General features: G+C 34.3%; 2 protein-coding genes across 2 annotated transcripts; one reads left to right on the top strand and one right to left on the bottom strand.

Annotated features, from left to right (window-relative positions):
• Positions 1 to 589: 589 nt before the first annotated feature.
• On the top strand, positions 590 to 2362 carry LOC143578805 (uncharacterized). Its single transcript, XM_077062281.1, has one exon. It carries the CDS (start codon positions 590 to 592, stop codon positions 2345 to 2347), a length of 1758 nt encoding a protein of 585 aa, XP_076918396.1. The 3' UTR covers positions 2348 to 2362.
• Positions 2363 to 5376: 3014 nt separating this feature from the next.
• Positions 5377 to 18130, bottom strand: LOC143578802 (AP-1 complex subunit gamma-2-like). The gene is made up of 18 exons (XM_077062278.1): positions 17924 to 18130; positions 14895 to 15197; positions 14445 to 14586; positions 13775 to 13948; positions 13242 to 13421; positions 11893 to 12047; positions 11353 to 11443; positions 11100 to 11263; positions 10916 to 10970; positions 10680 to 10802; positions 10057 to 10152; positions 9465 to 9592; positions 9264 to 9368; positions 8892 to 9151; positions 7410 to 7658; positions 7161 to 7336; positions 6619 to 6723; positions 5377 to 5709 (listed from the first exon to the last, which is right to left on the bottom strand). The coding sequence occupies exons 1-18, from the start codon at positions 17956 to 17958 to the stop codon at positions 5614 to 5616; spliced, it is 2637 nt and encodes an 878-aa protein (XP_076918393.1). The 5' UTR covers positions 17959 to 18130; the 3' UTR covers positions 5377 to 5613.
• Positions 18131 to 21062: the final 2932 nt, after the last annotated feature.

The following is a 21062-nucleotide window of genomic DNA, read 5'->3' as shown; positions in this document are numbered from 1 at the left end:
TATTTCATGTTTTACATCTTTTTTGACTTATATATATTAATTTCCCACTTCACAGTCGGGCGCGAGCCGAACTTTGGCTCGTTTAAGGTAATACTCGAGCTCAAGCCGAGCTTAGGTTCGTTTTAGGTGTTTTCTCAATATATATAAAAAGTTCTAAAAAAAGTATATAAATTAATTAATAACCGAGCCGAGCTTGAGCTCTCGTAAGTCAAAACGAGCAGACCTTGAACCTACTCGGGCTTGGTTCGGCTCATTTGCACCCCTACAATTCAATTTTTTTTTATTTTTTCTTGATTTTGTTAACAACCCATAATTTTTCTTGAATAAAAATTTGATCTTTATTGTCTTTTTTAATCATTTTAGCAGTTTGTTAGCTTGCATCAAGTGGGTTTCTTGTAATCACAACTATTAGTTGTTTTTCTTGATTATTAAATGATTTCATGAGCTGTGTTAGCATCAAATATTATATTATATTATATTAATCAAATAAAAAACCAATCTTTGCAGTCCACACTTTCTGAAACCACACACAAAATATAATTTTTTTTTGTTTCTTGAAACTGTTCATCATATATTCATATTTGCTAACATGCAACTGCTTGTTACAAGAACCATTGTAATAATAATAATAGCAGTTATGTTAGTTATATGTATACTGGTTCATGTACTTGTGAAGTATTTGATCAAAAAGAAAATAATATTTTTTTCTTCTTCAAGATTTCAAGAAAATAATAATAATAATAATAATAATAATAATAATAATAATAATGATGCATTTGAGACACAACTGCAACATCTTTTTAATATGCATGATTGTGGTTTAGATCAAGAATTTATTGATGCACTGCCAGTGTTTTGTTATGAAGAGTTAATGGGATTAAAGGAGCCTTTTGATTGTGCTGATTGTTTATGTGAGTTTACATTAAAGGATAGTTTGAGATTGTTGCCTTTGTGTAGTCATGCTTTTCATATTTATTGTATTGACACTTGGTTGCTTTCGAATTCGACGTGTCCTTTGTGTAGAGGATCACTTTTTGGTCCTGGTTTTTGTGTTGAGAGTTCGAGGTTTGAGTTTAATGATTCGAGAGACGGAAATGATGTCGTTGATGGTCAAGGGCATTTTGGTCATTTCGAGCGATGTGAGGGTAGTGTTGGTAGTGAAAAAAGGGTGTATCCGGTGAGAGTTGGTAGTTTTAGAGCTGCAAATGTTGGAAAAGGTGAAGGAAAAGAAGCGGGAGAGACGAGTAATGGTAGTTTTGGTGATGGTCAAGGGCATTTTGGTCATTTCAAGCATTCTAACGGTAATGAAAAGAGGATGTATCCGGTGAGACTTGGCAGTTTTAGAGCTACAAATGTTGAAAACATTGAAGAAAAAGAAGCAGGAGAGACAAGTAATAGTAACTTTGATGATGGTCAAGGGCATTTTGGTCATTTCAAGCATTCTAGCGGTAGTGTTAGCAACGAAAAGAGGATGTGTCCAGTGACACTTGGCAGTTTTAGAGCTACAAATGTTGGAAAAAGAGGAAAAACAGAAGCAGGAGAGACAAGTAATAGTAGTTTTGATGACGGTGATGATCGTCAAGGGCATTTTGGTCATTTCAAGTATTACGACGGTAGTGCTAGTAACGAAAAGAGGCTGAATAGTCAAGGGCATTCTGGTCATTTCAAGCAACTTGAGGATAGTATCGGTAACGAAAAGAGGGTGTATGATCAAGGGCATATTGGTCATTCCAAGCAATCCAACGGTAGTACCGTTATTGAAAAGAGGGTGTATGATCAAGGGCATTCTGGTCATTTCAAGCAACCTGAGGATATCATCGGTAACGAAAAGAGAATGTATGATCAAGGGCATTTTGGTCATTTCAAGCAACCTGAGGATAGTATCGGTAACAAAAAGAGGGTGTATGATCAGGGGCATTTTGGTCATTTCAAACAATTCGAGCGTAACATTGGCAATGAAAAGAGGGTGTATCAAGTTAAACTCGGGAAATTTAGAGCAACAAACGTCGAAAACGGAAAAGAAAACGAAGCAGGAGAGACAAGTAATAATAATAATGTTGATGCAAGAAGATGTTATTCAATGGGAACTTATGAATATGTTGTTGGAAACTCAGAATTAAGAGTGGAATATTTTCCAAGTAAGAGTAGTAGGGGTAGTTTTGGTAATAAAGATAAAGTTGATAGTTCAGTGAATGAGGGTAATAATGGAAAGAAAATTAGTAACAAAAGTAAAGGTGAGAGCTTTTCAGTTTCCAAGATTTGGCTTTGGTCAAAGAAAGATCATCAAAAAAGTCAACTCTTTTCTGGTGCCCATATGGTTAGTTCATCTGTTAATATTCCTAGTTGACCATTTTCTGAAAGTCAATGGCTTTTATGAATTTTTTTTTTCATTAGTTGAAGGTAGAGTTCTGTGAATGATTATTAATTTCTTTTCATGGTTCACTTTATTAAATATTAAATATTGCAACATGTATTATTATAAGTATTATTAGACCATGTGTTATATTTACGGGGACCTGTGAGTAGATGAGGTGGCATTGGATGGTGAATTGGTGAGCGAGAACACCACACGGTCCACGCCCATCCAATCTTCTCCTCAACCTTGTGTGGTGAGTAGTGCCCTGTCCCGTGCACCGGTCTCTTACATTTGGTGAGGTGCTATAATTCTATTGGTTTGGGTATTTTTTTTTATATTTTAAAATTTGTTAAAAAGAAAAAAAAGAGTAAGGGAGAATGACAGGTATAACATCTTATGGTATCATGTTCGAAACTTGACTCAATATAGGGGGTTTTTCTACGTGGTGAGTTCCTTATTGACAGTGTTCTAAGGTTAGTGGGACTAGACGTCACTAGAGTGTCAAAATCAGTATGAATGGTTATCATCCCGTTTCAAGAATGGCTTACTCAAATATTAAGAGCAGTTCCAAACACTATTAAAAAAAAGTTTACTTTCTTTCACTAATATATGGTCACTTAACTTGTTCAAAACTAGTCTACAAAAGCTTTAATTCTTCTTTCCAAGAGAATCAATTTGTTTCATAACTATATAAGCATTTAAAGACAAAGAAAGCAACCCTTTTGATTTATAATATTTATAATAAATTTAATAAAAGAGCAAAAAGGTCTCACTCATTCACACATTTACAAACATTATAATATTTAATATAGGAGAAAATCATCTAATTAGTTATTTGTTTGAAGATTATTATTAGTTATATGTTTTGAGTATTCATGGAAGATAATTATGTTTACTACATGTGTTAGATATATCTATTATCATGTAGTCACTTTTATAGTGTAACATACTTTAATCCTGTCACATCTTAAGGACTGTTGCGTAAGTTTAAATTGTGTGGCATCAGCAAACGTACCTTCGGTAGGTAGCTTGCAAATGACAATAGTTAATACATACGCGGAATGTATTCACAGATTATTCGTTTTCTTCATGTATATGTGAGGAAAATGACAACACAATACTTGGAGTTGATTAAGCGTTTTTTTTCATGTTTATACAATAAGTTACGAAAATTTAGAAAATTAACAAGACAGCGAGAAGTGAATAATGAACAAAGATAATTGAATTGTATAAATATGAAAACATGCACTTTAGCACGGAGAAAGTATAATACACGGGCCAAAGTCGATGTGTAATACTCGATTTGACTTGTCTTTAATGGATTGAAGTATGTTATGTGAGAAAAAGTAGATACATGATATTGGATTTGCATATCTCATGACTACGAACTTAATCGTCTCATAGACATTGTTATAAAATAAAATGAATACATTGGTTTTCGGTTTTCGGTTTTCCTATATATACCTAGCGTTATAGCACTACACTTAAGAAAATGTTATGCGAGAAAAGCTAGGACTTGCAAGGGTAACACCCCAGAATAACGATTCGATAACAGACGAATAACATCTGCCCATGCAGACATACAATGACAAAAGTGTCCCAAAATAGACATATAAACGGCCATGATCGAGTGGACCCCCAGAATCATACCCGCGTAACTCACCCAGATAGTAACAATGAATGATCCCCCATAGACCATTATAAACACAATACATGTAGGTGCGACTTGTAACATAACAAAGCCAATGAGAAATTTCCGTTTACGCCATAACCAGCTGTGTTCTTGTCATAATCATACATTTCTGATAAAGCTCATATCATCTAATACCCGAATAGTTTGATAATTGCTTAAATAGAAATCAGTATAAAGTAGATTGAGTTTTATGCATATTATAAACAATTCACGAACACATAAAATTCTTTATTTATTCTTTTTTTTCTTATTTTATTATAATATCATTTCCATAATAAACTATTTTTGTTCTATATAAACAAACTTTAATTTCGCTATCATTTGATAAACACAAACTAAACTTTTATTGTGTTATTATCATTTGATAAATTGACATGCTAAAGTAAAGTTGTCACATCACCTTTTTCACTATAGTAGCATATCAATTACATCAAATGACATCGCAATTTTTTTTTAACGGCAAACTTTTATTAAACTATGAGATTAGTAAGTTGCTAGTCTGTAAAATACGGTACGTCAAAATTACAAACGAAAACACCATCACCCCCCCCCCGGCGGGCGCTCTTTACGTTTTTGCAACAGTTACGTTTCAAAAGTATGTATGTACGCAGTTCAAGTTTTCGTCCGATTCACCTAGCTTTTGGGTTAGAAAGGTGCTCGCTTATTAGATAAGACGCAGTACTTCCAAAACGAGATAAAAAAAGCAGAGAAGGGGGGGGGGTTATACACGCTTACTGCATGTAGGGGTGTGAAAAAAAAACAAAAAAAAAACCCGATTTGAAACCGAAAAATTCAAACCAAAAAAACCGAACCGAAACAAAAACTGAAGATTTGATTTATGTTTTTTTGTAAAAACCGAACTAACGATTTTTCATGTAATAAAAACTAAAAAAACCAAACTGAATTCTTAAATTTTTGTTTTTATATATTTTATATTAAGTAATTTATAAGAATTTAATAAATATGTAACTCAAATATTTTTGATCAAATGTACAATAGTCTATAATATAATTTTACAATTAACAAAATTATTTATATCTAAATTTATTTATTTTGCCAATAAAAATTCCGGCCTAAAAGTTTCAGGCTCAAATGATAAAAACCGAAAAAACTGAAACCAAAGCAAAACCGAAAAGAAAACCGAACAACTGAAACAAACTTACATTAAATGCGCATATCGCTTGAAGACCACACCAACTAATAAATTGCCATATAACCGAGGCCAATTGCAACTAATAAATGCAAGTTTATTAAAAGAAAATAGTCCAAAAACAAAATGATAAAACATGAAATACACTTACATTTTGATGTAATACAAATCACTAAGCTACTCAATGAACAAACAATCATCACTTTCCGTCTAATGCCTATGATGGCAAAATTTGATTCTCACAACAATAATATATTTGTTAGTATAAAATATACAAAAACCGCTTTCGAAAGTGAAAAACGCGATAAAAGCGCGAGTCCTCAACTCGATACACCAAACCGGATATAGCCTAGAACAACAATGATAGCAATGAACCAAAAACCAAACTAGATGCCATCAGTTAACGCTTCGTCTTCACAAGTCACGAGGGAAATTACTGATTTGCCCTTCCTCCAACATATCTTTGTTATTTAATTTGTAGCTTATGCGAATACGCATGACAAGTGATTTCTGGTAATGATAGAATATATTGTTTAATTTAACATATTCATAAAAAAAACAACTTATGTGAAGCATAGACTTTATTACGTACACCCGAATCATATTGTGAAAATGAAGCAGTGTTGTAAAAGTCGGATTCCAAGGTCCTCGGACATCAACCTTGCCGCCTTTTCCCAACTCGACCAGTATTACTCGCCAAGGTCCAACTCGGTCAAAAGTCGGAGTACTCGGGATTACTCGGCCTCCAATGTCAACTCGGCCATCAATTTTTTTTAAATCTTTAAAATTAAAAATTTAAAATTAACAACAAAATATGAATTTTTTTGAATTATATTTTTTTTCATATGATTATGCGTATTTTGACGTGAATTATGCTTGTCTTAGCGTATATATTACATCCAATAATTGTTTTATGCTATTTATCATGTCCGAGTACAAGCCGAGTACTCCCTACAAGGGGGTCGGCCGCCTAGGGACCACCTAGCGAGTTTTACAACACTAAAATGAAAGCAATTTAGATTTTGGGTTATATTTTTTAAATCCAACGGGTGAATTTTGAAGGGACGGGTTAAAAGTTGACCAAAGGTTATTCAAATGCTCACAACTAGGAGTATTTTAAAACTACTGAAACCGCGTAAAATGCAAACAGAAGCAAGTCGGTCGGGTTTAGACGGTTTGAGATGCAAACGTTATAGTTCATGACTCGGTTTACTTTTCACTGTTTGGCGGTTTAACGTCCTTTATTATATATGCATAATTTATTTTAATACAAACTAATGATTTTGGTAAACGTAAAAATAAAAACCAGTTCAAACCGTCTAAACCAAGCCATTAGCCCGCCAAACTGATAAAACCAGCTGGTCAAGGAATATGTTGTATTCTATATATGGAATAAAATCGGTTAACAAATGGAGATACCTTGCCATGTTGATTGTTGGTAACCCGCAGTTTCTGTGTTATTGACCCGTTGCCATTTCCAGGAAGTGAATTGCTGCTAGCGGGCTCTAGGTGTAACTGGAGAAACTGTTGATTGAAATATATACAACATATCAGAAAATATAAATCATTTCATTACAAAACTATAAATTATTCTTGAAATATAACGGGTTGAGATGGGTTAAAGTCACATAAAGTATTTATATTACAAAACTTTAATTTATTTTTGAAATATAAACTTTTTGACACACTATTATTTATAGAACTAAAACATGTTCGAGTCCTTTTGTAATAAGAAGAAAAGCTGTAAAAAATGAGCACTTTCAAATTAAAATGTTAAATAGCGTATAAACATTAGATATATAAAATGTAGTATATTATATAAAAAATTGTTAAGCTTATAAATTGCAAAATGAACCAAACGGCACAAAAAACGTAAAATCATTAAAGACATCAAGAAAGTTTATAACTTTTTAGAGAACTTATTTAAACTAATATGTAGAATTTACATAAATACCCCTTACCTTTGGTACAGCCGCCTGGAAGATGAAATCTGTATACACCTCAGAGGACTTATTTGTAAAACTGGCCTCAATTTCGGTTATATGCTGGCTTCCGGGTTGCTTAGAGATTTTGAAAACTAGGCTTAATGAGCTGCTCTCAAATGCAACTATCGGTGGATAAGTGGGACTATCGTCTTCTGTTCACATAGATTAATGTTTAATATCATCCCATTGATTTAAAGAGTAGAACATTAAATGCAAAACACTTACTAGGTATTGTTGCTTCAGGACCGAATCCGTCTAACAGATCCATAATAGGTGATGCGTGTGAGGTTTGTGCTGATGTCACCACAGGTGAAGAAAGTATGTTTAACTCATCGACTGTAGGTTTATTATCATGTTGGCTTATGGATAATATATCAACCGTAGATGACCCGTTTTGAGCAGGAGGTGACCTGGTTGATAAAAGATCCAGCAGAACATCGGTCCCACTTTTCTGTGCCTGACTCTGATTTGTACCTGAAATTATAAGAAGTAGATGTTAAAGATAGTTCCAAGTTAAAATTACTTCTAATTTAAAAAAAATTAAAATCATACATTATCATATTCGACACGCTGACAATTTGTAAAAGAAAGGATAATGTATGTGAAGGCCACGGACCACCCAATTATTCAACTTATTACATTCAGCATTAAACCATATCATTAAGCCAAGAGTATTTTTCACAAATATTGAACTATTCCTAACTGAAATAATATAATTTTTTTGGTCATGTTTAGCACTAATTATTAATATATAGAAAAATAATTTTCTGAAATAAGTGCTTCGGTTCAACTAAAATAAGAGCGTGTTTGGAATTGAGTTTGAAAAATGCTTATTGGCTTTTTCAAAAAGCCATTTTGAAAAACCAGGATTTGGGGCTTTTGGAAAACTGCTTTTTAACCCTTTCAAAAAGCTAAAATAAGAAAGACTTTTGTGATTGCCAAACGCATTTTATTGGTTTTATGAAAACACCAATAAGCCAATAACCATTTTTCAAACTCAATCCCAAACATGCTCTAATTACCGAACGTTCAATGAACCACTCGGCAGGAGGTTCGATGTTCGTTTATTCAATAAACAAACAAACATGAACACTTTGTCCATTCAGTAACTCAATGAACATGAATACATGTCTCGTTCGTTCATTTACTCATGAACGTTCTTGACTTTTGTTCATTATAAATAATTTTTCGTTCGTTTATGTTCCATTATGTTTGTTGGTACTTGGTTTACATTTGTTTAAGTCTGTTCTTTTACGTTAGTTAATATAATCATTTAAATATTGAGGCCTATTACAATGCAGTCTAGTTCTAGTAACTTTTATACCCAATGCACCGTTGTTCACATTTACTTTTGATTGGTTTTAGCTCAATTAAGTTTGTTCATCTATGTTCAGTTATGTTCATTCGTTTGCATCCGTGAACCATCCGTTTATAACTTTAACGAACGAACATGAATTTTCTTAAGAACGAACACAAACAAGAAAATCTCATTTGTTTAAGTGTTCGTGTTCGATCGTTAGTTCGGTTAAAGCTAAAACGACAAACTAGTATCATTACAATGCATAAAAATTCCAAGATCAACTTAAACTTATTAACACTCATTATTTATATAACTTAGTGGACTAATTGTTTATGTAAAAATACAATATTTCAGCAGATAACCGTTACATCAAAGCCAAAAGCAGTTTCATAAGTATTGAAGTTAACCTGATTGTGATGAAGATGACAAGATATCATCACCAAGGAGGTCTTGAAGAAAATTGGCACCCGAAGAGGTGGGTAGTGCAGGTTCATCTGCACCTAAATCAAGCAAGTCTAATAACGGGGCATCGACAATTTTGGGGACGCCATTTGGAAGTTGAACTGGATGGCCTGCTGAGGTGGAAACAGCAGCTGGCAGAGAACCAGCCCTCCTTCCACTGTAAGTGGCTTCATCAAGAACCGGCATCCTTTCAACCAGTGCCGACCTTCAATTTGGTCAACACAAATATCAGTGCCATGTCAGAAAAAAGTCAAACTTGTTCAACATTAGTATATGTATCACTTTATTTTGATGCTTTTGAATTATGGATTCTATACCTTATATTTTGATGCTTTTGAATTATGGATTCAAACTCAATTGATCTTTGCTGCAGTTCAAGCAGAAGGCTTCCTTTAGATTGATTGACAATGTCTTTTATTCTCCTGAAACAAACAACTATGATATCAGCACATATAAAAGTAGCACCTATGGTTAAAATAATAATAATAATAATAATAATAATAATAATAATATCTTACTGTGAACAAGAAGGGAAACGTGAAGACAGCTTCAACAAAGCAACCAAACACATTGACCTAGTGGTAAGATCAGATGTATAGCGTTTGCTAGCAATCTCTATAGCATCCACTGCGTCGTTCTCAGTTACCTGTGCAAAAAAACTCAAATTAAACATAGATTTAGACACCATTATAAAAAATTGTGATGTAATTTGATAAACAGTGGTAATTTAAAGGTAGCAATTTCAACTCATTTATAGACAAATGGGCTATATTCGGTTATGTCTGATCTCTAACGGGTCAACTAGGTTAAGCTTAAAGATTTAGCTAAAAAGCAGATTGATCCAATGGGGCAGTGATCATCCCAAACGTATAAAAAGGTGTATGTAGGTTAGTGCAATCATAACCATTTTACAATAATATAAAACTGTCTTTGACCCATTATTTAACCCATCAGACCTACCACTTATTATAAATATGCCAGAAAAATTCGGAACTGGACCACGCGTCACGCATACACTGTTTGAGGGCAGTTTGGGTAGTTTGAGGCCAAATGAAGCAAATCAAGAATAAAAAAAATGAAGATAACTGAATTATGAAGAAGCAAACTCACATTCATAGGTTCCTCTATAGCAAGCATTCCTACGTTGTTTACCAACAAGTCACCATATTCTCCTATGCACCATACTGCAACCCTAACAACTGCCTCCTGTTTCAAAAGCAGGAGATAATATACATTAATACCATGTGAATATCGGAAACAAATGGTGTAAATTTTCGGTGTAACACTATTCAACCTACCATTTTACACCAATATTGGTGTAACACTAACCACCAAACCGAATATCCATATTTTTTCATTTTAAAAATTTTGAAAAATACAAGAAAATTACTTACCTTATTGTAGTAAAAGAAAATTACTTTATTCAACATAAAAAGTAACATCAACTTATAAAAATTACATTATTAAATCGATTCAGTGAAACATTTAAAATAAGTTCAATAATGAATATGGTATTTAAACTTCTTATTATTCATTCATAACTGTTACAGATTTTGAAAAGCCTAAAATAAAAAGTAAAATAAAGCAATAGACTACGACAACGATTAAAACAAAATTAAGTTTTATAGAGATTATCATTTTGTTTTATATGTAAAATTACCCATTTGCTTAAACTTATTAGTTTTCATTTTTAGAAATAAATAACGAAGTCATTAAGAGGGAATGCATGGTACCTGGTCACCTGATGTTTGGATAGCTCTGTAGAGTGACCTAACTGTATATCCATGGAGGTTGGATGCATTGGTTATCACAACAATTAGAGCATGCCATACTTCATCTTTTATATAGTTTCCAGCCTATCAAACATTAGTACACAACCTTTAGTATTTCATTAAGCAAATGAAAAATTAGTTCCAATTTAAATACATCAAAGAATATTATTTGAGAGACCTATTACAAAAACACATACCTCACTAAGAACCTTAAGCATCTGATCAATGTACCAAATTTTCTCTGGGGAAAGCCTAGAAGAACATATTAACATTTAGCATGCATAAATAACTTTAAATTTTAAAAATAACTGATCATGTGTGTAGTGATTTCAAATTGTTACAACAATCTATGACTAACAAATAATGAAATCCTTAACTTACTTTTCCACAATGGAGCAAACTTTTTCAGTAAGATCTCCCTTGAAATCCTGATCACTTACTTCCAGATAATCAATTAACTCCTTGGTCAAAGGCTTTACATTGCTCTCGTTGACCAGAAGATACACAAGTTCAAGAGCTCTTTTACGAATTGAAGCATCTGAATCCTGATTTTTTTTAAGAAAGCACTTTCTGAGTACATTATACTACCAGGACTGTTATAACTATACTTATTATTTATAAGTTATAAGATTACCTTAACACATTCTAAGATTGTTGCACGATGTCTCTGCACGGCTTGACCATCTATTGATATTGCTCTCATCAGCATGTTTAATGCAACATATCTGCCATGGAAGACTTGAAAGTTTACAGTACTGAACTAAAAAGGTCAACAGACAAAGTTGACTTTGGGCCTTTTTATTAAGGTAGCATGAAGGGGGGATGTAGGAGATAGGCATTCATACGTTTTAAGTATTTCAAATTTAAATTATCTCCTGATAATGGTGCATGCTTGCATCATTAACTCATTGAGTAATCACTCATGTAATTATTTATATAAAAAAAATTAGTATTTGATATTTCAGATTTGAAATGTTTATACATACATCTTCATGTGAATCGACCAAAAAAGTGAACTGCGTTACATGAAAAGCCTCACATAATTTTAAAAAAATGATGATTGTCATAGCACTATTAAGGCCTCCAAAAAAAAAGACTAAACGAAAATAGAAAATAACCCATGTTCCAACTTCATTTAGATATATTATTCAATATGGAGGAAAAGACAATCCACCTGATATTGTTGTCACGGTTTGACAAGAACCGCCCCAATATATTGATTGCAAGAACACGCAAGCCACCACTATCTTCAATATTCATAATAGTTTCTACACATTCATAAAGAATGGCATTTCCTGCATTCTTGTTTGATTCGGTTTTTGTTGCCACCTAGATAGTCAATTCAGGCAAAGAAACACGGTAAGCAGACCTTCTATACTCTTTCACGGGTTGATACTTTTATGTTATAATTGTATTCATCATGTCCCAAAGAGAAATGATATAGATTGAGAAAACTTTAAGCCAAGCCCAAAGCAAAGAGAAAATTAAGCAACTGTCGAGCCAGACTTGCAGAGAGATTTATAAACTCTGCATTAAAAAGGTGAGGTGGTGTGGGTTAAACTTTAATACGGGTCCAAATGGGTTGTGTTGGCTGGCCTTTTTGGTCCATATTTTGAAGTTTATTGATAATAAGATAAGTAAGATTATAAAACTATATTATTAAAATAAGGGATAATGTATATAGAAGCCACAAAAATCCTCATCTTTTTTTCATTAAGAAAGCCCATAAATTAAAATTACTGTACAAACCACCCAAATACGTATTTGCTTACATATGTACAAGCTTCGGCCAAAAACAACTTTCTAAATGATGTAAATGCACTTGATAGGTACATGCTTGTAGCTTCAATAATGGGTTACCTTAATGAAAAAAAGATAAAAATCTGTGTAGCCTCCACGTGCACTATCCCTAAAAACAATAATTAATTCTTTAAACATTTAGAAACTTTAAGTGACTTTTGAACTGTTCGATTGACCAACTTCCATTTTGTTTAGATAAGTTTTACAAAAAGAAACTACACGAGTGACCCCAAATCGACCCATTTTAGGCAAATGAGTTCAAGTTGCCACCATTAAGCTTTAGACATCATGACAAGTTATCAAGATATCACAAAAGGTAGACGCTAACCCTATCAAAGGCATCATTCATGAAATCACTGTTTAAATAATACATTATATATCTAACTCCATAAATAATTGATCTATTAAAGAAACTACATTGTCAAAATAATAAAATGCTTTTAAGGAAATGATTTAGGAGATTTTAACAATAGCTCTTTGGGTGACTTTCATATCATTTAACCCAGTTGACCCATTTTTATTCAAGCGAATGAAATAAACATTATGTTTGTGTGCATATACGTATATGTATATATATTACGCACTTGACACGTTGTAGATATAAGATAAACTACTACCCAGCCCAAATCAGCCCATTAAACAAACGGGTCATTATCGCCACCTTTAAAGTATTAGACACCATGATAACTTATCAAAATATGACATAAATAGATGAAACCTGACCTGAGCAAGAATATCATTCATGAAATCACTAGCATCGGCATCTCCATTGCCTAATATGCGTAAAATACGCAGCAATCTTATTTGCAGAAAAGGGTCTGCAATTCCAGAAATGTCGTATTCGGGAGCATATGGACTGTTTACTGCATCCTTCAAAACCTTTACCAACCCCTCTGTGCATTTCTACATTAAATGAGAACCTTAGAGCACTTGAAATCACAATAAATTTGTACAGCAGTTCATTTTTTAACTTAATTTGATACTTTTACCACCTCTTTCTTTTCACAATGATGTCTTTTTGGTCATTTCATCAATAAATTCCATAATTAACAGATTTTCCAAACACTCTTTAACATCCCTCATTAGTACAACCTCAAGCAACAAAATTACCTTCTACAGTCTGTTTTATTAGATTGATTATCTAATTACTATGTACAACCGATTGATATATTCAGATGCGTATGATGATTTTAGGTCATTCAACCATATACTTTGGTAGATAGATATCAAACAAACAAAGTCAACTGTCAACATACCTTCCTAAAGAATTCAAGGGCCTCTTCACTGATTATACACAATTCTGCACAAAGCTGGATTGCAGTTAAAAGAACTCCATGATGCTTTTCTTTGAGTAAGGAAGCAACAGGATTTACAAAATTCTCTGCCAGATCAGGGACTTTTTTAATTATCCTTATAGAGCATAATGCTGCCTGTACATGATGAAAATATAGGTAAGAATGACTCTTAACAGAGTCAAAACAGACATAGGATAAACTTGGCAAAATAAGTGATGATTCCTATAAGCTAAAGAACTAAAAAAATCAGCTAATTATAGGCAAGGGTTTAATATGTATATGTATATATGGATTAATAGACAATTCTGATTTATGTATGTTGAATAAGCACACATTACGAAAATATATAATGACCGAATGTAATAATAGGCAAATTATATCACGCGGTTGAAAAATGTGTGTATTGCTTACAATTGACTTGTAATTAGTTCATAGACGAGGGTCATATAAAAAACTGACTTAAATTGGAACTGGAAAAACAATAACCACGTAGTTGAATTTAAGAAATTATAATGTCATGAATATTTTGGCTTATTACAAAAAAGATGTGATCTGAGGTATCAAATGAATAGCAATTCCCGAACTCTTTAAAATATTGGAATTACATTTAGACCCGTTTTCATTAACTTACTTTTTTCCGGATATTTGGATCTCGAAATTGCAGCAGTCTTTCTACTTCAGGTGCAAGATCGCGAGCCATTTCAGCAGAAGATATATTGCCCAAAGCACAAAGAGCAAGTCCCACAATATACTGGTTGGTATGGTTAAGATCTCTGCAAAATTACAAAAAGATTTTATTTCATAATTGGAAATCCTTTTAAGAAACTATCAAAGAAGATAACAATAAAAGATCAACTTTAGTTAATTTGTAAAAATTAACAAATAATAATATTATTAGTGCACCCACGTCATTTTATAACTTTATGCCAAGTTTTGCTAGAATCAGATCATCAAGAAGTATCATGCAATGCACGCATTGTGCAATGTAATCTCATCGTAGCAACATGCGATGCGCACATTATACCCTCCTGATGCGTGCGTTTTAAAACCAGGATAAGAATTAGGATAAGTGAGTACATACTGCTTTAAGGAATTTGTGACAAGCATCAAAACTTCTTGTCTTTCATCAAGAAGCAACATAAGTCCAAGATATCCTATTCTTTTCTCTGGAAATCCAGGAGCTGCAATTAGCTTGAGGCATTCCATTTGACCAAAATGTGTAGGATACCCTAACATGTGAATAAACATGAGCTTTGCCAAATTACGGTGTCTATAATCATTGTCATTATCACTAACTGCTGCACGAATTGAAGCACACTCTTTTCTAACAACAGCGCGTTCCTCTGCTGCTGTTTTACAGGCTCGTATAGCCCGAATCATGTCCCTGCAAAAACAAAATAAAGAATTATCACAAAGTAAGCATTGTCATGTGTAGATAAGAGCAGTACTCGCAAATTATTGGAGACATGTGAACTAAGTGATGTTTCTTAATTTTGCAGAAATTAGCATGCTAACTGGTAGAAGTATAATTCAAAACAAAAACGAATGCATAAAAGCCAGGGGAACCAGAAAATGAAGGTCTTTCATGCGCAAACACGTAATTGAGAAAAAATACAAGGTGATGAAACTTCAAGATAGTCGGTCTATCCATTAATTGCTAAAGAATAAAGGGTGATTCATGAACAAGACTAAGATAACGTACTGATTACAATTAGGGTACTTTATATTGACAATTTTCTCTTTGGACTGCCCCATAATATGATATATCAATGTACAGAAATTTACGACAATGAATCAAGTATGTTAAGAAACGTTAAGATCTTCGCAGAGAAAATCAGTAGGCAAGAATTCAGACACAACTAGAATAGAATCATGAAAAATGACATAACAACTCCATCGGTTCCATTTCTGGTGGACCTAACGACCTAAAAGCAGTTACAGAGCGATGTCTGTTATGACTTCAAATAATGATAAGACACACTCGTTGGCATTCAAATATCACCGGTACATTCTTTGAAATCTCAATGTGTGCCATTAATCCAACTAATAATAAATAAACAATCATGACCCCTAAAAATCCTTTCCCTACAACTGCAGCCCTACTATGAATCTTTCTGCCAATGTGTTACCCAAAGTTAAAACAATCCTCTCAAGGCCGATGAAGTAGTTATGATAGTTCTTTCTTCTATTATAACATGATTACATGAATACAGAAACTAATCTTTGATGCCAGAGAATGAGAGAAAATACATTGAATGTGTCATTGAATATTAGATACACCTGATACCGTGTCTACATCAAACTTTCGTACCTGATGGTTGTATTCTGGTTACCAATATCTTCCATTATAGTTGATTTAAGTGGTTTTACAGCCTTTAGGGTTAAAAATTCTATCATAGCTAGTTTGACTCTGTATTTATGAGATGATTCTAGGTCTGTATTTTTAGTTCATTGATGTTTTACATCTTCAAGCATTGGCATCGTCACCAATCATAATATAGAATCTTAAACACTCTCTAATAGATCAGTATACCCCTATACTTCATTTAAGACAGTAAGTAAACCGCACAATTTCAGATACTCGATCGATTTGTAGTGTTGAACACACAGTCTATAGCGATATAATTCATATAACACAGTAAAAATGAACAATTTCAGATACACTACCAGTAAACATGCGCATGTTAGAATGAACAATTTCAGGTACTCTAAGTAAACAAGCGCACGTTATAACGATTTCAGATACTCGACCAGTAAACAAGCACACGTTAGTAAACAGACACATTAGAGCAAACTGTTTCAAACACTCGACCAGTAAACAAGCATACATTAGAATGAACAGTTTCAAACACTCGACAAGTGAGTACACACGCGCACGTTATAACGAACAACTTCAGATGCACCAGTAAACAAACAAGCGCGCATTAGAATGAACAATTTCGTATACTCAATCAAACAAGCGCACGTTAGAATGAACAATTTCAGATAGTAAACAAGCGCACGTTATAACAACTTCAGATCCTCGGCCAGTAAACAAGCACACATTAAGATGAAACAAACGCACGTTAGAACGAACAGTTTCAAACACTCGATCACTTGAAAAACAATTTCCGATACTAGACGAGTATACAAGCGCACGTTAGAACGAACAATTCCATATACTCCATCGAACAGGCGCACGTTAGAACGAACAACAATTTCATATACTCTATCGAACAGACGCACGTCAGAACGAACAACAATTTCATATACTCGATCGAACAGGCGCACGTCAGAACGAACAACAACTTCATATACTCGATCAAACAGGCGCACGTCAGAACGAACAACTTCATATACTCGATCGAACAGCCGCACGTTGGAACGAACAGTTTCAGTAAACAAGCGCACGAACGAACAATTCCATATACACGATCAACCAGGCTCACATTAGAACGAGCAACAGTTTCATATACTCTAAAATGAACAACTACAGTTAACAAGCGCACGTTAAAATGAACAATTACAGTAAAGAAGCGCACGTTAGCAGCATTAGAACGAACAACTTCATATACTCGATCAAACAGGCGCACGTTAGAACGAACAGTTACAGTAAACAAGCGCACGTTAGCATTATACGAACAACAATTCCGTATACTCAATCGAACAGTCGCACGTTAAAATGAACAATTACAGTAAACAAGCGCACGTTAGCAGCATTAGAACGAACTACTTCATATACTCGATCAAACAGGCGCACGTTAGAACGAACAATTACAGTAAACAAGCGCACGTTAGCATTATACGAACAACAATTCCGTATACTCAATCGAGCAGGCGCACGTTAGGACGAACAATTACAGTAAACAAGCGCACGTTAGCATTATACAACCAACAATTCCGTATACTCAATCGAGCAGGCGCACGTTAGGACGAACAGTTACAGTAAACAGGCGCCCGTTAGCATTATACGAACAACAGTTTCGTATACTCAATCGAACAGGCGCACGTTGGGACGAACAGTTACAGTAAACAAGCGCACGTTAGCATAATTAAGAAAAACAAAATGACAGTAAATCGAATTATTAGGTCAAATTTGAATGAATGAATGAATAAAAGTGAGTGAGTGACCTTAGACGCGTTGTTCCGGACGAAAACGGATTCATGTCCGTTTGAAAACCACGGGATATCTCGATCAGATCCAGATTAATAATATACGATTGATTATTAATTATATATGTATATATAATAGAAGCTGGTGCTGAATGCAGTTGAGATCTGGATATTATGATAATAGATCAAACTGCTGCAGTAATAATAATAATAATAACTAATTAAGATCTGATACAAACACGATGATGATGATGATGATGATGATGATGATGATGATGATGAAGATTGATTGCTGATCTGGATTTCTTTTTCTTTTTCTTTTTCTTTTTGTTAGAGGAAAAAAGAAGTGGGGACCGTATGTTGTGTTGTAAAAAGTTTTCATTTCAGTTATTAATTTTTGGTTAATTAGTCGATGGTTAAATCGGGTTAAAAGCAGGATTAATTGGACTTAACGGTTTTTTCTGATGAGGTTCTGGTCAAAATCTAGGGTTTCCGGAAATATTCCGGCCAAAATCAGCGGTTTCTTACGAGGTTTCGGCTAATATGTGTTTGTGTACGTATAAAACTGAAAATTACATATAAAAATGTGTGTGTGTGTGTGTGTTAAAGTCTTATCCGATTAATCTCGTTTAATTGCTAGTTGATTTTTACAACACTGACTATAGGGATGTTCACGAGTTGAGCCACGGTGGAGTCGAGCTCGAGCTCAAAATTAAACGAGGCAACTAAGTGAGGCTCAAGCTTGATTTTGAAGTTAAGCGAGCCTACGATCTAGCCAACGAGTTGAGCCGAGCTTGGGACAAGTTTGGCTCGGTTACAAAAATGAGCCAGCTCGACTCATGTTGTTTCAAATAACGTTGTTCAGCTAGTTTTATTCGAGCTTTTATCGAGCGGGCCACAAGTCTAATCTTTTTGAACAACCTTAAGTGGGAGTGAGTATTTGTGCGTGATTTGAAATGTTTTTAGAAGATGAAGCACCCAACTGCAACATTTCATCTAGTTTATTGTTTGTTCAGGTTCGAGTCTTGCCTGAAACATTTTGTTTCGTGTTAACACTGAGGATTTTTTAGTTATAGGTTTCTTTCTAGGTGAGTGGGTAGATTGGGTCACCATCTTAGTGATTCATTTGTCAGGATGATCATCGGTATCCGGACTCTTGTTAAAACAAATGTTTATAGTCTTTTTGAACTAGTGAGTTTAACCAACGTATTATAACAATCACATCTTTGTATTTTTTTAATAAAGGTTATAAACTGTAGCATTTTATATCTTTGTAAACTTCATCATCAACGTCTCGTTCTCATTCCGCATCTAATAAAACTTTAAGGTAAAGCTACATTGAAGCCCGGTATTTAAGGTATGTTGTTTACAATGTGTCGTTCTCCCCCTAATAGTTCCTGCTCATTCTTCTTCTCTCTTGCAAAAGGCACCCAAAATCAGATGAAGAAATTACACAAATCTCTCGTTTGTTTTTCACATTTGCAATATCTTGATTTTCACATACGATTGCACATTTGTGTCTTATTTTCTATATATACGAATATAAGAGGAAAATTTATGTGATCTCTCGATTAGAAAGACATAATAATTGGAGTACCCGATGGTGAAATAATGAGTTATGCAAGCTTCGGTGACGAACATCTTGGTTATGTTCACAAAATATAGAAACCCATGTTGTGGTAGCAAAAATTTTAACTGGTAGTAAAGAAGCTAAATGATTGAGTTAGTGTACATGAAAAATCCAAATCAACTTAAATTTAAGAGTTAAATGCATATACAACTATGTTAACTTGGTCAAAGTCATCGATCACATATTTGACATATAATGAGTTATGCAAGCTTTGGTGACGAACATCTTGGTTGTGTTCACAAAATATAGAAACCCATGTTGTGGTAGCAAAAATTTTAACTGGTAGTAAAGAAGCTAAATGATTGAGTTAGTGTACGTGAAAAATCCAAATCAACTTAAATTTAAGAGTTAAATGCATATACACCTCTTGTAACTTGGTCAAAGTCATCAGTCACATATTTGACATATAAGTTTAAAAAGTTACAAATTTCTTTAATAACGTTTGAAATCACCCTTAATTCCCGAGTTTACATATTCTAATTACAAGGTTTTCAATTTTGTCACAAGTAATACCAACTTCTGTTAAACACAATCCATTTGTGTAAAATGACTATTTTAAAATTGTTATTTTACCATGTCATTTATATATATAGCTTTATTTTATCTAATTGTATGTATTTTATATATAGCTTGCTAAAAATAACTAAGAAATTCTTCTGTTAATTCCCCGACTCTTCAAAAATTAACAAAAAATCATAATCAGTAATTTGATTCTTGTTATACCGTACGTGCTAGTTATGTAATACCATACGTCCTTACATTAATAAACATATAGATGTGCTAGTTTCACCGACAACGGAAATCAACTAGTGGATCAAATGATTATTGTACATCCGTGAAGAGGTAGGTCCCAGCGGAGCCCAGTTGGACCCGCAAGACTCACCTTGAACAGGGACGTCTGCGCAATGACCAATTGCTCCAGCAGGACCCACCATGCTCAAAGAACCTTACGCGCAGTACGCCAGCTGTACCCGCAGGGAAAGCCTCCAAATGGTGAAGTACCCCGCCTGTTCCCGCAGCTGCGGATACAAGCCATCAGGGAAGGCTACCCGCACTAACAGCAAAGCTACACGCACAAGGCATTAGCTACTTCAGTAGTCACATGAAGGAATGAGCAAGGCGGGAATACTCCCGCCTAAATGAGCCAGTCCGTATGCTTCTGGAAGGTCTTTCGTACTATACCTACTAAGGTATGGGCGGAACAGACAATTTGACCAGAGCAGCCCATGAACCAATCACAGGGTGACAGCTCACCGACAACAATACGAGGAGGAGCACCCTCTAGTACTGCTTGTCACTATTAGCCGCTGCCTACTCACCAACCCTTACGATGGGACGTGCACAGCCTACAGTTGGTGGAACACAGATCCGGCTGGGTGGACGAGCTTCCGCACGTCCTTTGGGCAAACAGAACGCTGAAGAATGCCAGTACGGGAGAAACCCCGTTCAGTCTCACTTATGGCACTGAAGCCATGGTCCCGGTCGAAATTGGTTTACCCTCACTTATGGCACGGAACAGTATACAGC

The sequence above is a fragment of the Bidens hawaiensis genome, unplaced genomic scaffold (assembly GCF_021521415.1).
Source record: "Bidens hawaiensis isolate Kalapana, Puna unplaced genomic scaffold, B.hawaiensis_p1.1 tig00029340_1, whole genome shotgun sequence".
NCBI classification, from domain to species: domain Eukaryota; kingdom Viridiplantae; phylum Streptophyta; class Magnoliopsida; order Asterales; family Asteraceae; genus Bidens; species Bidens hawaiensis.
This window is presented reverse-complemented; position numbering and strand designations above follow the sequence as displayed.

What these genes read in the sequence shown, in the direction of transcription:
- LOC143578805 (XM_077062281.1), top strand. Translation starts at nt 590, where the DNA reads ATGCAACTGCTTGTTACAAGAACCATTGTAATAATAATAATAGCAGTT.
- LOC143578802 (XM_077062278.1), bottom strand. Translation starts at nt 17,958, where the DNA reads ATGAATCCGTTTTCGTCCGGAACAACGCGTCTAAG. An exon ending in GTTTGCTCCATTGTGGAAAA is followed by an intron (nt 10,971 to 11,099) that starts GTAAGTTAAGGA and finishes ATGTTCTTCTAG; the next exon opens with GCTTTCCCCAGAGAAAATTT. An exon ending in GTCATCTTCATCACAATCAG is followed by an intron (nt 7,659 to 8,891) that starts GTTAACTTCAAT and finishes TTATAATTTCAG; the next exon opens with GTACAAATCAGAGTCAGGCA.